We start from the raw sequence: 19826 nt of genomic DNA, 5'->3' as shown, positions 1-19826 counted from the left end.
GTGTGCGTGTGTGTGCTTCCGTGAATATGTGTTTGTGTGTGAGATCCTTAATCTAGCATGAGAGAATGCAGTATCTAAAAAAAAATGTTTTTACTAAAACGTATTGACTCGGATTCAAATACGCATCAGCACTGAGGGAACTTCTCCCCTTCATGAACAGGTTGGACAAGTATCAGTGTTTGGATAAAATTAACTAAGAGTGACCTTTCTTTGACCCTGGCATGTACTCGGAAATGTTCCTGGTTATTTTTCATATGAACTGCCCCATCCTTCTTCCTTTTTCCTTTTTCCCTTACTGGCCTGTGTTCAGTTCGGGGAAAAAACGTACTGTAACATTCAATTAAACGGAAACAGTGCTGTTCTGAATGACCAGTTCAAAAACTGGGAGGGATTGGGTTGTGGGCTGTGGAACGCTGTCAGCATGGCCGCTACCCTTTAAATATGTCACTCACTGATTCAAGCCACACCCCACCACACCCACCAAACGGAGAAAACGTACCTCAAAGTCTGTTCAAGAACGTTGAAGAACAATTTGGGGAAATGTGTCATTCAGTACAAATGGTTACACAGTGTACCACATGTTCAATCGAACTGAACGCACCCCTGTGCTCTCACACCCTCTTGGAGTTTCAAATCTCTGGATTTACACTCATGTAAACACTGCCCCCTCCAGGATTTCAAACATCATTGTTCATGCGCTGACAAATCAAAGGGATGCATCAGTTCAAACCATGTTCAGTTTGTCATCTGCATCAGGAGACTATGTTAACGGTTGTTAAATTATGTGGTAAATGGCTCTGGTTTATAACACATTAATCAAGATACAGTAAGTGCTTACTGACCCCTCGCCCCCCCCACACACACACACACACATTTACCTCATAAACTAATGGCTTAGAAGCTTGTTACAGTAAAAATCAACTACTTCTACACCATTTTCTGTTAATGTACAAAGCTCAGAGTAAAGGCAAAATAAATTATGACAGAAGTGGTTCATGTTATCTACATAATTGCCTCATGTTTCTTCACACACTTTATCATCCAATATTGTGTAAAACCATATTATGCTATTTTGATCTTGAGTATTCTTTCAGAGTGTGTAAGAATGCAACAACTCAGTGCATCTTAGATAAGCTCCTCTAAACAACTCCAATGTGTTCAGGGAAATTATTATGCCAAAGAATTGTGTAGAATAGCAGAGCTTACCTCAACATCAGTGTTTAGCAAATTTGATGCATTTCATAGATTGTATCCTTATTCTAGGTCCTGAAATCTCCCTTTGGGTTAATGTTAATAACTCAAACTCACAAAGCTCAGATTTGTGATAAGTACAAAGCAGTGGTATCATATACGTGAATACATGTGTTGTATTTAATTGTTGAGGGGATGTCAAACTGCTAAACCTGCGGTAGTGGCTGGTCACAACATGTTTATATAACCTGTGTCTGATATTCGTGAGTTTACCTTCTACAACCCTTTGTCACTGGAAAAAAAACTTCTTATTCCACTTATTTACATTAGGTATTAAATGTCAAAATGTGCAAGAACACAATGATAGAATGTGTCATCTTTTCACTCATGGTTACCCAGATTTACATTTCATCCATTTACTAACATTCATCACATTGGTGATAGGTCCCTAAATGATTTCCAAGTTTTGTGTCCACTCTCATCTCAAAATGAAAAAGGGAGATTTCAAATGTTGTATGTATATTTATATTTTAATTTGTCACAGTGACATCAGAATGAAATGATTGTGACAAATAACTGTTTTTAATTCAATAATATATTGTTCAAGAAATTCAGACTGTGCCTTATAGAAAAAACTGATGCAAAATTAAAAAAAATACAACTTCATATATTGTCATTGTTCTCATACTGATGGTGCAATTATGCTTCTCTGATATGAGCATGAGATGAATGCGAATGAAGAAGTCTGAGATAAACTCAGTTATTGCTGTCTGCAGACTGTCTGAGCATCAGCTGTCTCTGAGGCCTCCGTTAATACCGTTCTGGTATCATTTGTGACTTCTTTACCCTGTCTGTTCAACAAAGCTGAAACCTTCTTCACTAAAAATGTTTTTTTGACAATTTGTTCAGTTTAGTTTACCAAGAAACAGAGCACACGACAGAAATTCAGGAAGCCTGAGGGTGTAGGAAGGTCATCATAGTCCTGGGGATTCAGGGATTGTAAACTGATCCTGGACCTGTGCCTAGTGTCGATTAAAAGACTGCGTAATTCACGTTACAATGGCACCAGCACCACTGTCCAATCACGGTAGGTCTTACCCTTATTGACGCAAATCCTTACCAATCAGATAGGTTGTGGGAGAGTATGGGCGGTAAGAATGGTTGATGAGGAAGTTTATTGTTCAACAATGAAACAAGTCAAAACAAGAAGAGAGATGCTGTGAAAAGCAAGTATTACAGTCAGTGGATAGCCGTTGTGTTAGTATTTTACCTTTCTATGAGATAGCAGAGTATAATTTTCTTGTAGAATAAAATATTATACGATGGTCCTTGCGAAACATCTGCGTTTATTTTGGGGGGTAACGTTACGTTAGCAAGTTCTTGGCGACATTTAATCTTTAACTAGTTATAGTAGCTAGATACCCAGTAGGTTAGTAAGGACAAACACACGCGTTGCATTAATTGAGCCTGATAGCTATATACGGTTGGCTACATTACTCAGACTATCCTTGGCATAGTCACCGTGTGGCCTAGGTACGTGGACGGTGTTGTACAGTGAACTGGGGGGAGGCGTGTCAAGTGTTACGACATAATCAGCTAGAGTTGACATTATAGAGGACGACGAGCTACCGTTTGGTGAGTCAGTCTCTTGAAGTGAGAACAAAGTCGTTGTGATATCCAAAACCTGCCAAATTAGTATTTTTGTAAAAGCTTAAAGCTTTGAAAATGTCTTTGGCTGACCAAAGTCAGCAGTGGTATCCCACAAGCGTACAGGTGACCGTGTTCCAAGCCAGGAATTTGAGGATCAAAGGAAAGAATGGAACCAACGATGCCTATGCCATCATGCAGGTGGCCAAAGACAAGTTTTCTACCTCGGTTGCCGAAAAATGCGTCGCACCGGTATGGAAGGAAGAGGCATCGTTTGACCTGTCACTGTTCCACCATGGCAACGCTGAACGCTGCACACTGTATATCATAGTAATGCACAGAGCTCTGGTGGGACTGGACAAACTCCTGGGACGAGCTGTGATCAACCTACTGGATCTACACGATAACAGCGCCCGCAAAAAGACCGAGTAAGTTACTCTCATGTTGATTGAAGATAAAGGATCTGAGTGTGTGGTGTCATGGAGCTTGTGGGAAAGTAATTATTTATGTTGATGATATGATTATGTTGGGTCAAGACTGTGAATAGCCTACTTGAGTTGATATCCGAACCCAGCCTAACTATTAACCTAGCTGTTTGAAGAACTCCCTCTGAAAAGAGTGGAAGTAGTTGGGAAATTCCAGCTCGTTAGTGTTAACTATGAAGCCTACTGTATCTCTGGCATTCACAGCTGGATCAGGTAATGCTGATGGTTGGGCCATATCTCATTAAGAATAATATTGACCAGTGTCTACATTCCTGACATTCCCCATGTTCCTACAAGGTTATTTAAAGCAGAGGGTTAATCACACCATCACACTGACAAGTTGTTGAGCTGTGATCCATGGATGACATTCACAACAATGACGGGATAGGCCCATCATAATGGGTGTAACGAGCTTCATAACAAAACATGGTAAACCATGAATAATTCAATAAAAATGTACACACCCTTGCCTTATGTAATAGTGTTTATTTAACAGCCACTGTTTTCTAGGCTGAAGGACACTTTGATTTGAATATTTAAGACTGCTGGCTGACCTTTGAATTGTAGGCTATTTGTCAATTGCTGTTGTTGAGGGCAGTGAGTGATTACTAGTCATATGGTTGTATCCTTCTGTGTAAAATGTTCTTTCAGTATAGGCTGCCACAAGGGCAGCATTTGTACAGTACTTAAATTACCTAATTCACTTGCTTATTATACACTCATATCTGGAGCCTTATTTAGATTTGACTAAATCGGTTTGTATAGCTTTTGATGATAAAGTTTTCTCTACTAGTCTTTACCCTCTCCCCCTTTCCTTCTCACTTGCCTTTTCTTGCTCCTTCTCTCTCACACAAAAAGGGTGTTGGATATTGCTGTTTGTTTCCTCTAGCAGTGTATGGTGTTATATTACTGACCTACTTTAGTGTAATGCTGATGGGTCAGGGTTTGACATTGAAGTAAGGCACTAGGATCTCCTGCATGGGAGCACTTTGTCCTCTCTCACAATGTAGCAGAATATTTTCTCAGCATGAGACAAAGTTAAATGATATGACACCAAATAACACACCATGTCACTGATCATGTTCCGGGTATGGCTCTGAACATGCGTCATCACTGTTCTTAGGCCTATTCGTTGAAAGAGCAAGTTCCAACTTGGATATACAAAAATGTGGAGGCACTACTGACAACGGTATTGGCCTATGTTTGGTATGTCCTTATCCACATTGGAAATTGGCTTAGCTGTAGGCCTGTTTCATGTTCATGAGATGTCTAAAATATAATTAGGCTATTTATCAACACAATTCATCATGAAATGGGCCTATGTAATTATATGTGCATGAATCAAGAGGTTTACTCTTTCTTTTTTATGTTTGCTATATTTCTTTCAAGGGCACAAAATCGATCTTCTGTCAATAAACAAATCCATACTGTTTAGTCTGTCATGTTAGTCATTAGTAGTCTTGGGAAGTATACCGAGGTATTTGGAAATGGCCACGGAATGTTTTTCAAAACTGTCAATACTATTGAAACTTTCTTTGCAGTTTTTCAATACATTTTCATATTTGTTGTTACTTTTTAAGTAAATACCTGCAGTTAACTTGTGCAATACCTTAGGAATACGTCTTAATTTGACCTGTCACATTATTTTACATTTTGAAGCTTACCACAGTTTTCTAGAACATTTGAGCCAGTCACATGTTTGTAAATGGCACAACAGGAGACAGCGGGACCAGGTGAATCCAGCTGTGTAGACAGGGGTCGCTTTTTATATTGAAAGTCAAGTTTTCCTTCAAAGAAAATACATTGGTGCAACACATTAGGCAGAAAATGGCTTCATTTTAATCAGATGACAACAAAGAGCAATGCCATTTGGCTGGCAGCCACACAAGTAAAGGAGCTTACAAAGAAACAGCAAGGTCTTTTTGCAAAAACTATGCATGGCCATCATATTTCTAATGTTTATCATAGAAAGAATGTAGCCAGCTACATTTCCTAATGTCTTGCTTAGTTTTTCTCGCATTTTACCAGAGAAGTATGCGACTACACCGAGAAAAGTAGTTACAAATCAGTCAGAGCGCTGTCTGCTGATAGAATGCCTGTTCGTGAATTCTCACCTGAGAATATTAGTCTGATGAGCAGACATGACAATGAGAAGTATTTTTAGGTCTGCGTTTGCAAAACACAGCAAGATATATGTTTCTTATGCGTTTTTTGGGGGGGAGGCAGAATTCAGCATTTAATGCAACCCTTCAGTTTAACTTGTTATTAATCTAAGTGGATTAGTTAAAATGACTCCATTGGCCTGTTTGCTCCTCCCCCCTCTACTCAGAGCAGGCAGGCCCATTGCCCTAGTGACTCCAGACTCCACACAGGGTATAAACATGCTGCTCCAGAGCCAATACTGTTCTTTCTTCAGACAAGCATCTATCAACTTTGTTTATTTGCACAATGTCTCTCGTTCACATTCACTTGTAACTCTCCAACAATGATATTCGGTAGCTCGTGTGTATGTACAGTACCAGTCAAAAGTTTGGACATACCTACTCAAGGGTTTTTCTTTATTTTTACTGTTTTCTACATTGTAGAATAATAGTGAAGACATCTGAACTATGAAATAACACATGGAAAATAAAGACAAACCCTGTGTCCAAACTTTTGACTGGTACTGAATGTGTATAACTTGATGAGCTGGATTGCATGTTTTTGTTTATTTTTGTTTGCATTTGTTAGCATATTTAGCTACCAGCCTTATTGGAAATGCGCAATTACTTGTGCTAATTTTATTACTATTCTGGTAATAGATGCCCAATGGGGATTGTTTAGGTCTTTGGCGCCCCCTTGTGTACTAACACGCTAATACCGTAAATCACGGGATGAGAGAAGGACGGTATGACGGTATCAATCTGGATACTACCCAACCCTAATCATTAGCTGTATGTGACATGTTAATCATTATACTTCAGAGGGAAGTCTGTGCCTCTACCACTTTCTCAGAGAGAGAACCGGTCCAACAGGACAGACCACCACTCCTCTATTAGGGCCAGAGTTTTCTATTTTTCTGTAAATGCTATCACATGTACCTTGTCAACTTGTTGTTCCTTTTAAACTCCCAACATCCATTCACTGATGTGTTCAGTCTGACTAGTACTACAGAAACAGAAGTTGGTAGTTGCTGTTTTACTTGGCATGGCACATTTTGGGAAGAAGATTAGTAATGCTTGGAGAAGTTTTAGCACAGCTTTCATTAGCCTACAATTTAGGAGTCCTGTATTGCTCTGCTGGGCTTTATGGAAGGTGGGCTAGGTTTTCTCCCATGCATGTTTCCTGACTTTTCCTGCAGGATCATGTCTGGTCATGTTTTGTTTTAGTACACCAGTAACAGGGTAATGTTGCACTGATCTTTTACATGAACCACATAGACATTATTCTGATTTAAATAACAGCTACTCGTTGTTTAGCTGTGCATGGTCACTACAAATTACCAACTAACCTGTACCCCCGCACATTGACTAGGTACCGGTACCCTCTGTATATAGCCTAGTTATACATACACAGTATTAGGCAAGTCTGCCTTCTCTTCTTGTGCACCAGACGCATGGAATAATCTACAATCCATGCTTCATCTAGATATGTTAGTGCCACGGAATTAATTTAAAATATTGATGGGAGTCTCTGTTACAGAGGAGTGTAAATGCAGCTTTTTTTTTTAGGCTGGATCATGTTGTATGTTTTAATTATCTATTGCATTGATTGTTGCTGCTGCCTTGGCCAGGTCTCCCTTGAAAAAGAGACTCTGGGTCTCAATGGGATTTCCTTGGTTAAATATATATAAATGTATGTTTTCTTGTTTCTTTTTGATTCAACATTTTTTTTTTTCTTTACTTTAGTTTATTTAGTAAATATTTTCTTAACCAACAATGCAGTTCAAGAAATAGAGTTAAGGGCTTGTAAGTAAGCATTTCACGCTAAGGTCTAAAACTGTTGTATTTGGCGCTTGTGACAAATAAAATTGATTTGATCACTGCCCAGCAGAGTACAGAGCACTTCAGCTGAATGCATCCTAAATGTAGGCACATAGGCTAATGATCTACCAAGAGTAAAACCTGACCAGCTGCTGTCTTTTTGTTTTCCTTGAACCTTTTCCTGTTTATGGATGGATGGATGATGTCATCAGGGAAGAATGTGTGTACTGCTCACTAGAGCCCCAACTTGTCTATCACAACTCTGACCCTGTGAATGCTTTCCTTGTCTCAGCTGACCTTAACCTGTAGGTTCAGTGACGACACTGAATTTAACCAGGGAGTTTTAGCCTCTATTTGCTTCCTTTTTATAAGCCAGTCAAAAAAATGTTTACTTCCATTTATATGATAACTCAAATATGCAAAAACACTAAGAGCATACTGCAAGTCACTGAATATGCAAAAAAGAAAAAAGCCTATTGCAAGAGACTTGCAATAAACTTGCTCCAGGATGGATTGGATGTGTTTCTCTGGTCTTGGAAAGGTAAGAACTCACCTGGGGGACAGTCTGTGAAGCTGTACTTTGCGTTACCTGTCTACTAATTTACCAACAAATCTAGCAGTGCTTTTGTTCAGTGCAGTCTCTGCAATCACAGAGAGACTCAGTGTGACAGGGCATACTAATTGCTTGTTTTGTTATGGAAAAGGGTCTCCAACACTTCTGCCTTTCCCTTGTTCTGAGTAGGCATAAACACTGTGCTCAACAGGGAGGAGATGAGGGCAGAGGCAGAACAAAGGAATAATTGTCTGCTTTATCTGTTTGGCCCAGTGGTTGCTGGAACAGGGTGCATGCCACTCAATGACATGTATGTATGTGTCTGGTCTTCACTTAAGAGACATGTATACACAAAGCAAAGGACACTTAGTTGAACTGCAATTAGTTTACAGCCTAGTTAAGTCAACACTAGAGGAGCTGGATCTATTCTAGGTCCTGACCTCAAACTGTTAGAAGTGTCATAGTTCTGCCCTTTTATAGTTCCGCAATAATAGTTTTTATCAAGTCATGTTTGACCACAATTTCTGTACATCTGATTTCCTGGAAAATCATGACGTTGTTGAAAAGGTTTTACCTAGGGGCTAGGCTAATTCAAATGTAATTGGTTGCGTAATAAACAATTCCAGTCATATTTGACCTTCAGTAGTTTTAAGTAATTGAACAGGAGGATCTAATCTTGTTCTTTCTCTGACTGTCTTTCATTTTCAGTTGGTACAAACTGCTGGATAAGAATGGGAAGGAGGACAAGGTCAGAGGGGAAGTGATGTTGGACATCCAGTTCATGAGAAACAACTTGACAGCCAGCATGTTTGACCTTTCCATGAAAGACAAACCACGCTCCCGCATCGGAAAGCTCAAGGACAAAGTGCGTGGGAAGAAAAAGGACAGCTTCTCTGACTCGGCCTCTGCAATAGTGCCCTCTTTCAGCCAGGTAGTCACTGACAGCGAGGGAGAGGCTGACTCCCACTCAGTGTGCCCAGAGTCTCCTGGGGCCAAGAAGAAATCCAAGCTCAAGTCCCTCTTTGCCCCTAAATCCAACCTGCAGCGCAATGTCTCCCAGTCCATGTCCACACTGGGCACTCTTCCTGAGAAGAACGCATCCCTCAGTGGCAGTCGCTCTTCTGGCCTCAATGTGGATTCTCCTGATGGTGAGCTCCTTCTATTCAGTTAAACATTTTGACTATCTGCTGACCTTTTCATATTTGAGTAATGATAATTGGCATATGTAGTAACCTCTTTCTATCTACAGTTAAAAAGAAATTCAAGTTCCTGGGCCACAAGCGCACAGACAGCAATGACAGCAAAGTGTCTACAGGACCTTTTTCTCTTCTGGGCAGATCCAAGCAGAAAGAAGACCCGAACAGTACGTGCATCAACGGCAATCATGTGTATGCAGAGGAGGTAGAACCCATGTCTGGGTCCACCCTCAGCCTTAACAGCTCTGGTCAGGGCTCAGTGGAGGATGTACGAAGCCACAGGCAACCATCTGATGCCGCCATAGACTCCCTCAAGGGTGCCTCTGTCAACACCTACAGAAAGGAGTCTGCAGATAGGGATAGGGCTCTGCTGGAGCAAAGGCGCCTTCAGGAAGAGGGAGAGAAGAGGCAGGCAGAGGAGAAGAGACATAATGAGGAGAAACAAAAAGTGCAGCTCAAGGTATTGCAGGAGGAGGCACGCAAGCAACAGGAGGAGCAGGAGAGGAGAATGTTCCAGGAGGGTGAGGCAAGGAAGAAGCAGCAGGAAGAGGGGGAGGACCGGAAGCGGCTAGCGGAAGAAAGAAGGCGGCTGAAGGCAGATGAGCTTCAGAGGCTGGGGGAGGAGCAGAGGCAGCAGGAGGAGGCCAAGAAGGCAGAGGAGCAGAAACAACAGGAGGAGGCCTCTGTGACTGAGAGGCTGTCCTCTCTGTTTGGTATGATCAGGAAGAAGGAAGAGAAGAAGGAAGAGCTGCAGCAGAGTGTCGCCAATGAGGTGAGGCCCAACCCATCTCCCAGTCGCGGCACCAGAGATTTGGAGGTCCCTGTTCCTGCCCCTCGCCATGCTGCCAACACATTCAAGGATATTCTCCTCAGTCCAGACCCTCCAATCCCAGTTGAGGAGAGCCCGGTGGACCACCAGAAGGGTGTTTGCGGCACCAACACCCCGAGCGCTGCAGTCTTCAACTCCAACCGCACTGCCAAGGTGTCTGCAGTCAAGCCCAGGTAGGTGTCAGTCTTGTTGCACTTACAGCTCTTTTCTAACTTGAGATCTGCATAGGTAAGTCCAAACATTGCTCAAATCTCCCACCAATGCATGATTTTAATAGTGCAGATCTCAAGTTAGGATTTGGCCTTCTATCTGCTGTGAGTTTTGATGTCAGCCTACTAATGTAATGTAGGGCTACCTGATGTTCTGACAGAAGTTACGTTTACAATGGTACGTGGAGCTACTAGATACACAATGTATTTCACTACTGATCTGGTAACACTAACCAATAACCTTTTTCTGTCTCTGTAGTTTTCATGTTATTTTGAAATATGTAGTGGTGGAATTTTTGACCTCAGAGCCAGCACATGCAAACGATCACATTGACTGCCTTGGTAGCCTTTATCACCCATTTTCCAAACTGTCACTACTGAACTACTGCATTCTTATAACTCTCTTAAAAAAAATGTTTTCACAGAAATGACTTTATATTGTCCAGATTGAATAGCTGTGGTGTTTTCCTCGCTTGATATGATATACAACTGAAGTTAGTAGTTTAGTATTCTCAGTTGCAATTAGTTGTCTGGAGATTTTAGTAATCAATGTAATCAGGTGGTTTGGATTAGGATGAACTAATCTGTACACCAGATCATGTCTCCAATCTATACTGGCTGCAATTAGTTTCATCTCTTTGTTCCTCTTGATTGTCTTAAGGCTCTTAAAAGCCTTGACAAACATGAGCGTGGATCATCAGAATCAGGAATTCCATCTGGCCGTGATGGACCTGTTTGGCCGGTGTGCTGATTGGTCTGCAGTGTGGAACCTGTGTGTTTGTGTGTCTGAAACTGGGTGGTATGGTGCAGAACAGGTTGGAAGTGATGACGTGCGCTCGCACAGGGTGACTAACTACATTGAAAATGTCTGCTGGGGAAAACAAGGCTTTGTTTTTACACTCATCTATTTCTGTTTTCTGGATTTATTTGAACAATTCTTTCTTAATGGTGAGTTGTCCACTCATTATAGCCCAATTCCTTTTAAAGGAGAAAATACTTAGTTTCATTATAGCCTTCTCTTATTTTAGTGCTGAAATTCAGACATTCTAAATCTCGATTTGTTTTACTAGCCTACATTTTTGAGCTTTTTACAATAATTATGAAATGGTCCATCCTAAAGTAAATGTAATATGTTTTTATAACTACCTTTTTAAGTGTTTTTAAAAGAAAGGCAATAGTGGGCATTCCAATATTTCCAAATTATGTTTAATTCCATCAAGATCTTACCAGGTGTGATGACGTAACCTTCTCCTTACAAGAAAAGAATGTCAGAAAATGTTTGAGTGGGACCCTGTTAATTTTCTCGGTTTCAGACAGGATAGGACAGCATATTTTTGTCACAACTGGATTGTTCTTTAATGTTGAAACAAACGAATACGAACATTTGAAATATCAGACAGAAAAGGCTCTGGGTATACACAATTATCATCATTAGGGCTCCAAATGATGAACAAAGAATAGAAAAGAGCAGAGACAGCCTGGAAAGAGCACACATTTCTCTGACTTTCTGTTCTTGGAAGCATTTGGGGTGCATCATCATGTGTGAAGATAAGATCTTGATGGAATGAAACACCACACAAAGATTAGGCTAACTCATGAGAGGTGTGTTGGCTATTTCAGCTGTGCTGGGCATGCTCATAATTCTGGTATATTGTGACGGTCAGACACTGACCTCCAAGCATTGTTTTCACTCCTTGGCAGATTGGAGTCTCTGAAGCAGCCTGAAACCCCCAACTCAGACTCCCATAGGCAACAATCTCCCTCCCTGTCCTGCGCCGAATCCCCTCTCTCTAGCGTCCCTTCTGAGTCTCCTGATATGTTCTCCAACCTTCACTCCTCCCTGGCTCCACCTAAGACACGGAGGAGCACCTCCGAATCCCCCTGCAGCAGCACTGAGAACCTGGCTGCCATAGGATCTTCCCCTATCGGATCTGAGAGGAAGCGGCCAGCTCCTCTGCCCCCCAGCCCAATGGAACTGCATAGCCATGGAAATCCCAATGCAGGCTCCAGAAGTGTGTCTGCTAAATGTGGCTCTCTTGTGACAATTAAGGAGGTTGAGGCCAAAAGACCTCCTCTACCTCTTCCTGACTATGATCGCCTGTTCCCACAGAAGAGGCATGGAGTACAAGGACAGACTCAGTGGGACAATATCATTGCAGAAGTGAATCAGAGACAGCAGGAATACACATCTCAGCTCATTGGAGAAGAGATGAGTGTGGATGGCCCAGGCCTCGACTCCCCAGCACCTCCACACAATGAAAAATATTCATACTTGAAGGAGAGGGCAGCAGAACGCCTTAACCAGCAACAGACACAAGTTCAGGAAGTTCAATCTTCGTCTTGGAGGAGAGTGGGGCCCAACAGTTCGCCAGCGCTCATCCCCCCTCCCAAACCTGGAGCTGCAGCCCCCCCTAGACTAGTGATAGACTCAAACAAAAAGCAAGGCCAGAACACTGCACAGGCTAATCCATCTGTTGAAAGACACAACGCCTTCGTCTCCAAAGTCTTGGGCTCTACAGATCCTATGGCTCAAAGCAGCAACGTACCCTCAGTGAAACCTTGGGAGGATGCAAGGAAGGTGCCTAAAACATCAGTTGCTTTAGCCAGCGAAGGCCATTCTGTTCTCCCAATAGAAAAGCCTACTAGACTTACATTAAGAGAAGTTTTGGTGTCAAGTTGTACAGATGTACCTAAAGGACTGCCAAACACTCTCAAAGAGATCCCCGCAACCAAACCCAGACAAAGATTAACCAGCAAAGAGCCAGTGAGACGAGTGGATCCTGAGCCAAAAGCAGCAGAGTCTACTACCAATGTACAGCAGGAGAACAGGTCAGAAATGAGGGCAGCCTCCACACTGGACTTCATAGACATGAGAGTGAGTATTCCTGTCATGGCAAAGAACACTGAGGTAACTGCTAACAGTGAAAAGCAACCCTCATCTGACTCTGTAGAAAGCGACATTAACAAAAAACAACTGGAACGCATTATGAAAGAGACATTTTCTGAGCCTGACCCTTTTCCCATTGCGGAGGTCCTGCCTAAATACCCATGGGCTCAACCAGAGCAGAGCCACAGTGGAGATGACCTGTTCAACCCCCCAGCACCTCCACTTAATGACAAATATTCCTACTTGCAGGAGAGGGCAGCAGAACAGCTAAACCAGCAACAGACACAAGTTCAGGAAGTTCAATCTTGGAGGAGAGTGGGGCCCAACAGTTCACCAGAGCTTATCCCCCCTCCCAAACCCCATAGACTAGAGGCAGACTCAAACAAAAAGCAAAGCCAGAGCACTGCACAGAATAATCCATCTGTTGAAAGACACAGCACCTTCGTCTCCAAAGTCTTAGTCTCTACAAATCCTATGGCTCAGAGCAGAGACGTACCCTCAGTGAAACCTCGGGAAGATGCAAGGAAGGTGCTTAACACATCTGTTTCGTCAGCCAATGATGGCAAATCTGTTCTCCCAATAGAAAAGCCTAATAGACATGCACCACAAGTTTTGGTGTCAAGTTCTACAGATGAACCTAAAGGACTGCCAGACACTCCCAAAGAGATCCCCTCAGCCAAACTCAGACAAAGTTTAGACAGCAAAGAGCAAGCAGATCCTGAGCTAACATCAGCAGAGCATACAACTGTACAGCAGGAGAACAGATCCGAGATGAGGGCAGTCTCAACCCCGGACATCATGGAAAGTAGTCCAACGATGGCTAAAGCTACTGACTCTGTAGAAGGAGACATTAACAAAAAACAACTGGAATTCATTATGAAAGAGACATTTGATGACCCTTTCCCCATTGCTGAGATCCTGCCTAAAGACCCATGGGCCGAACCAGAGCAGAGCCACAATGGCGATGACTTGTTCTCTGGAGGACCACAGAAAGACGACAAGCTTGAACAGAGACTGACAACTGATGACTTGGTTAAGCTTTTTGTGCCAAACAATCCAACCGATCTGTTCTCCAGTTGTAACGACAGTGACTCAGAAAAACATCCAGAGGAAGAAAAACCAGAAGAGCCCAGTCCTGCTTTTCAAATGGTATTTTCTCAAAGGAAAAATAAACGAGCAGCACCTCAGCCTCCAGCTAATTCGAGCAATAAAGGAGCCATGGGAAAGGGTGAGCTGGTTAAACGAGACCCTTCACCCAGAGAAAATGAGACCACCAGGTTAGCCACTACAGGATCTGTCAAACTTGAGCCTCAAGCCAAAAATACTAGACAGAGAAATCTCTATGGTAAAGAAAAGGTAGAAACCCAAGCCAGGAAAGAGAAGTGGACAGCAGACCCTTTTACCTTCTCCCGCATGTCTTCTGACTTGACTTCTCCTGAGCCTCCCCAGTCAGTAGGTGAGCCCAACCCCCAGGCAGGGGCTGAGGGTAAGACCCTGCTACGGGCCTGGGTCTCAACCTCTGAGGTGCAGCCACTCACTGTTCTGAGTAGCAATGGAGATCGGCCAGCCTTAACACCAATCAGGTGAGCCTGAACCCCTCTGAGGTCATAACCAGCCCTTAGCCCTTCAATGATTGTATGCATTCCACGGCATGGGGGGTTTTCTTCTGTTCTGTTCAATCAATCAACGTATGTCTGTGTAATGGGCAATAAGCCTCAAGTCTAGTCTAACAATTGTGTATTTGGAGAGATTTTAAGTGTCAAATGTCCAACAAATTGCTGGGTATGTTGGATCAAAGGGAATTGTGTTCGTATTTTTGGTTTTGGTGTGAGCATGGGATATGCTGTTGAGTTCTGTTTTTTTTTCAACTTGGGAAAAGTCTTGGTTGTCAGTGCACCTATTCTGATTCATGATGGCACATTGGGACAATTTTGGTTTGTCATTTCCCCTGGTTTCTGTAACTGGAGTCTAACTGAAATAGACCTCTGTTCATTCCATTTCCAACTAATCTCTTTACTTCCGTGAACAATTGTTATGCTCCACCCTCTTAGTGTTTTCTTTGTAATCTTGTCTTTCCAGGCCTCACCCAGTGAAGCCCATGAGCTCCATGGAGAGCCATGCTCTCATCAACACCCCAGTGGTGAGAGAGATGAAGACCTATGACAGCTCACTGGGAAATATGAAGGTACTACATGTTCATATGTCTATTTACCTTTTGAAAGGAGTGATAGAACGCTAATATCTGTGACTCCGTTTGCTCCATCATCCTCAGGCACCTTGTAAGGTGGAGAGTGGGCCCTACACCCAGCTGACCCAGGAAGAGCTGATTACCCTGGTGGTGAAGCAGCAAACGGAGCTCTCCAAGAAGGACTCCAAGATCGTTGAGTTGGAGGAGTACATAGACAACCTGCTGGTGCGCGTCATCGAGGAGAAGCCCAGCATCCTGCAAGGCCTCACCTCTCCCAAGCAGGACCTGTAAAGTGTGAGGAGTGGACCAGGGAACTGTAGGATGGAGGGAAAGATTTAGACTTCTACTCCAACATTCCGTTTAGTTTGTGTGTGGTTTTATATTGCTGTCACTGTGTTGGATCAAGCAATCTCTATGAAGGTCTTGTTTCCTTTGCGCATATGCACTTTTGTCTCCATGAGGAGTCAGGCTGTGATTCAATTTCCAGGTTTCTTTCAGAAACCAGGATGCATGCTGGGATCCAGCATGGGATGCATGCTGGAATGCTTTTTTTCTAGAACTAATTCATTAATCATTCCAGGCTACTATTATTTGACCAGCTTTTGCTCTTGTTGTAACACTACGCTACTGGAATTCCTTTTTATACTAATTTACCGTATGCGCACATTTCTTGTCTTTGGGTTGGTACTTTTTTTAATAAACTTTTTAAATCGTTCTCCTCTTTAGGAAGAATAGAACTGGATGCCCTAGGTATATTGATGTCCATGTCACTGATGAAATGTATCTGTCCAGGCCTTTGCACAGTGACTCCATGGTGCCTACAATTCAGTGGACTTTAATTAGCTAGTTATACTTTGATATCTGCTCATCCCAAAGCCTTAACACAGCGCTTCAATAATAAGATGCTAGTGTTTTTTTGTTGCATTCTTAAACCTTGATCTTCTTTCATTGTTTTCTAGGGCTATGTTTGTCATCCTTTTCTTTACATTATCATGACTTGCCTTGGTGCTGCTGCTATACTTCTTGGTGTAATCACAGGAGTTAATCTAATACCAAATAAAATGGATAATAATTATTGTGGGGCTAGGTACAAGTACGTCAACGTTAATCAGACAGTCCATGTGGTGTGGTAGGAACATGTCGGATAAACAATGGTCTTAGTGTAGTTAGTTGAAGCATTAGTGAACCTTTGATCGGATTTTCCTGGTTTGATTGGAAACACTCATCAGTCAACATTCCTTACTTCAGTTTCTTGCATTAGTTACCTTATTACTTTAGTTGTTTATCCTACCATCCCTTTGTTACATTTTGAAGTCATGGATAAGTGTGGCCTAGTGGTTAAGAGCATTTGGCCAGTAACCGAAAGGTCGCTGGTTCGAATCCCTCAGCCGGCAAGGTGGAAAGAACTGATCATGTTCATGAGTAAGGAGAGACCTGATATTCACCTTTTTTTAAATATATTTATTTTTATCTACTGCTGTTGAATCACTGATGTACCCACTGTGCAGTCTTTTCTTTCTATTGTAAAATATTTATGCAAATATAAGTGCACAAATCATGTCAAATATTTATGCAAGTAACTAAGAGTTTAACTTTGAGAAAGAGCTTCCAATATAATTACATTTTAAAGGAAATTTAAAAAATGTACAACTTCATATTCATTTCTAGCACAACCCAAACATCAACAAACAGTATGTGTTTCTATGTTTTGTAGTAAAAATGAGAGAACTAAGTGTTTCCAATTACATCAAACAATTAGTAGGCAATGCCAAATAATTGGTGCACAATGATGATGTCATTGAAAACCCATCTTCCTCTATCTTTACTACAAAACATGGAAACGTGCTATTTTCACATATGTTGATGTTGGGGATCTGCTGGAGATGAGGAATATGAAGTTGAAAAATTGTGAAATTTCCCTTTTTAAGCATTATGAATGTTTCAAAATGAACCTTGTCCATGTTAGATGTAATGCCTTTGGCACTTTGAAGTGCTTAATAAGCGGTAGGCTTTGACACTGACAATGGCCTTACAACTTGTGTAAATCTCAATGTAATCTACTCGATGCATCTTCTGCAACTATGCCTTTGTGTAATGTCATAGCAATAAGAAATCTTGTGAAATATTCACATGTCTATGATTGTGCCTTCAAGGGTTTTACACCTAAGAATGTACTTTTTGTGATTACTGTAAGTCTGGATTCCTTAAGAGCTTTTTGTTTATACTCCTTTTAAATTCAGAGTATTGTATACACTTTGAGCTTTCCAATTGAAATAAAGTATAATAAATCTTAATGTTTTGTCATGTATACTATTAAGACAGCTTGAAGACTTATAATAGCTGTAGGTCTTATGATCCACTGACCTAGACATTTTTTAATTAACTGAGAAATGACTTGTGTATGTGCAAGGAATATGTGTTTGGGTTCTGTTCAATAAATGCATCACTACCTTTATATCTCTCACAGGTTATTAGTAAAAATATAAAGTAATTTTGTCTACACATTCTGAAGTATTAGGTAACTTCATCTGTGATCACATTGTCTTGCCTGACCTTTCGAGCAGTGGGTCCCAAACTGTGGGGAGGACAGGGGGCGTGTTAATATATATATATATAATTTAAGGAACTCAGTCCGGCTTTAAACTTACTTTTGAAAGTTGTAATCATCGAATTTTGAAATTGGGTAGTGCATTTGTTTTTGTCATGTCAGTCATTGCATACCTTAGTGCTATTTATAACTTGTCAAATGTTCAGATCAACTAGCCCATGTCATGTAACAGTTTTTGCTAGGTTTCTTAACCAATAGATTTTATGTTTGAGTCACTCACATCACATGAAGACACATTATACATGGAAAAATTTATATAATTTAAAGAACATTTGCTTTAAAACGGTAACATTTTCTCTGCACCCCATGACAAAATGTGTAGAATTACAGGAAATAAGCTTTAAAATGTTTAATCTGCCAACAAGGGGGGTGTGAATAGTTTGTCAGGAACAGCGCTTGTGCCCATCGAAATAGATGTGGTGCACGTGGGATGTTGCCCTGCTCTCGAATATATTGATATTGTAGTGTACTTTCAGACATATAAAAAAACAAGGAATAGGTGAGAAACCATGGTAATGAGATGAGGTCTCTGACCCACCCACAGACAAGAATTCACAATAAATAACAACCACAAACCTGTGAATTTAGAGTCCCTCACCATCTCGGGAGCAATGGTTCAAACAAAGTGCAAGCTTAAAAATGGTTCAAGCAGTGCAAGCTTTCTCATTAAATGTTGAAATTGTTCAAACCAGACTGCAGACACCGACAGAACATTTACCTTCAAAAGTATGTGGACACCTCATTAAACATCTCATTCCAAAATCAAGGGCCTTAATATGGAGTTGGTCCCTCCTTTGATGCTGTAACAGCCTCCACTCTTCTGGGAAGGCTTTCCACTAGATGTTGCAACATTGCTGTAGAGACTTGCTTTCATTCAGCCACAATTGCATTAGTGAGGTTGGGCACTGATGTTCGGAGGTTAGGCCTGGCTCGCAGTCGGCGTTCCAATTCATCCCAAAAGTGTTCGATGGAGTTGAGGTCAGGGCTCTGTGCAGGCCAGTCAAGTTCTTCCACACCAATCTCGACAAACCATTTCTGTATGGACCTCCCTTTGTGCATGGGGACATTGTCATGCTGAAACAGGAAAGGGCCTTCACCGAACTGTTGCTGTAAAGTTGGAAGCACAGAATTGTCTAGAATGTCATTGTATGCTGTAGCGTTAAGATTTCCCTTCACTGGAACTGAGGAGCCTAGCCCGAACCATGAAAAACAGCCCCAGACCATTATTCCTCCTCCACCAAACTTTACAGTTGGCGCTATGCATTGGGGCAGGTAGCGCTCTCCTGGCATCTGCCAAACCCAGATTTGTCCATCGGATTGCCAGATGGTGAAGCGTCATTCATCACTCCAGAGAATGCGTTTCCACTGCTCCAGAGTACAATGGAGGCGAGCTTTGCACCACTCCAACTGACGCTTGGCATTGCTCATGGTGATCTTAGGCTGTGTGCGGCTGCTCAGCCATGGAAACCCATTTCATGAAGCTCCTGACGAACAATTTTTGTGCTGACGTTGCTTCCAGCTGCAGTTTGGAACTCGGTAGTGAGTGTTGCAACCTAGGACAGATGATTCTTATGCACTTCAGCACTCGGCGGTCTCATTCTGTGAGCTTATGTGGCCTACCACTTCGCGGCTAAGCTGTTGTTGCTCCTAGACGTTTCCACTTCACAATAACATCACTTACAGTTGATCAGGGCAGCTCTAACAGGGCAGACATTTTACAAACTGACTTGTTGGAAAGGTGGTTGAAAGTCACTGAGCTCTTCATTACTGTCCATTCTACTGCCAATGTTTGTCTATAGAGATTGCATGGCTGTGTGCTCGATTATATATACCTTACAGCAACGGGTGTGGCTGAAATAGCTGAATCCACTAATTTGTAGGGGTGTCCACATACTTTTGCATATACAGTGTACACCATTGAAAATGCCATAACCAACCTGAGAGAAAAACAGTAGTCTTGAATGTGTATGTGATCATGGCAAGAATTATTCCCCTCTTCAATCCTCTCTTTTTCAAATGTTCTTCAGGAGTCAACTCAAACGCCATTTATTATTGAAACAGTTTGATGAAC

General features: G+C 41.8%; 1 protein-coding gene across 2 annotated transcripts; it reads left to right on the top strand.

The window, feature by feature from the left end:
- Window positions 1–6: 6 nt before the first annotated feature.
- Window positions 7–17441, top strand: LOC111975089 (rab11 family-interacting protein 1). Of its 2 annotated transcripts, XM_024003259.2 has the most exons (6): window positions 7–3266; window positions 8547–8986; window positions 9088–10036; window positions 11774–14542; window positions 15039–15144; window positions 15232–17441. In XM_024003259.2, exons 1-6 carry the CDS (start codon window positions 2917–2919, stop codon window positions 15436–15438), a joined length of 4821 nt encoding a protein of 1606 aa, XP_023859027.1. In that variant the 5' UTR covers window positions 7–2916; the 3' UTR covers window positions 15439–17441. The 2 variants fall into 2 exon arrangements, with proteins under 2 accessions (XP_023859027.1, XP_023859028.1); XM_024003260.2 differs by lacking the exon at window positions 11774–14542 and having other exon boundaries at window positions 2208–3266.
- Window positions 17442–19826: the final 2385 nt, after the last annotated feature.

The sequence above is a fragment of the Salvelinus sp. IW2-2015 genome, linkage group LG15 (genome assembly GCF_002910315.2).
Source record: "Salvelinus sp. IW2-2015 linkage group LG15, ASM291031v2, whole genome shotgun sequence".
Taxonomy (NCBI): Eukaryota; Metazoa; Chordata; class Actinopteri; order Salmoniformes; family Salmonidae; genus Salvelinus; species Salvelinus sp. IW2-2015.
This window is presented reverse-complemented; position numbering and strand designations above follow the sequence as displayed.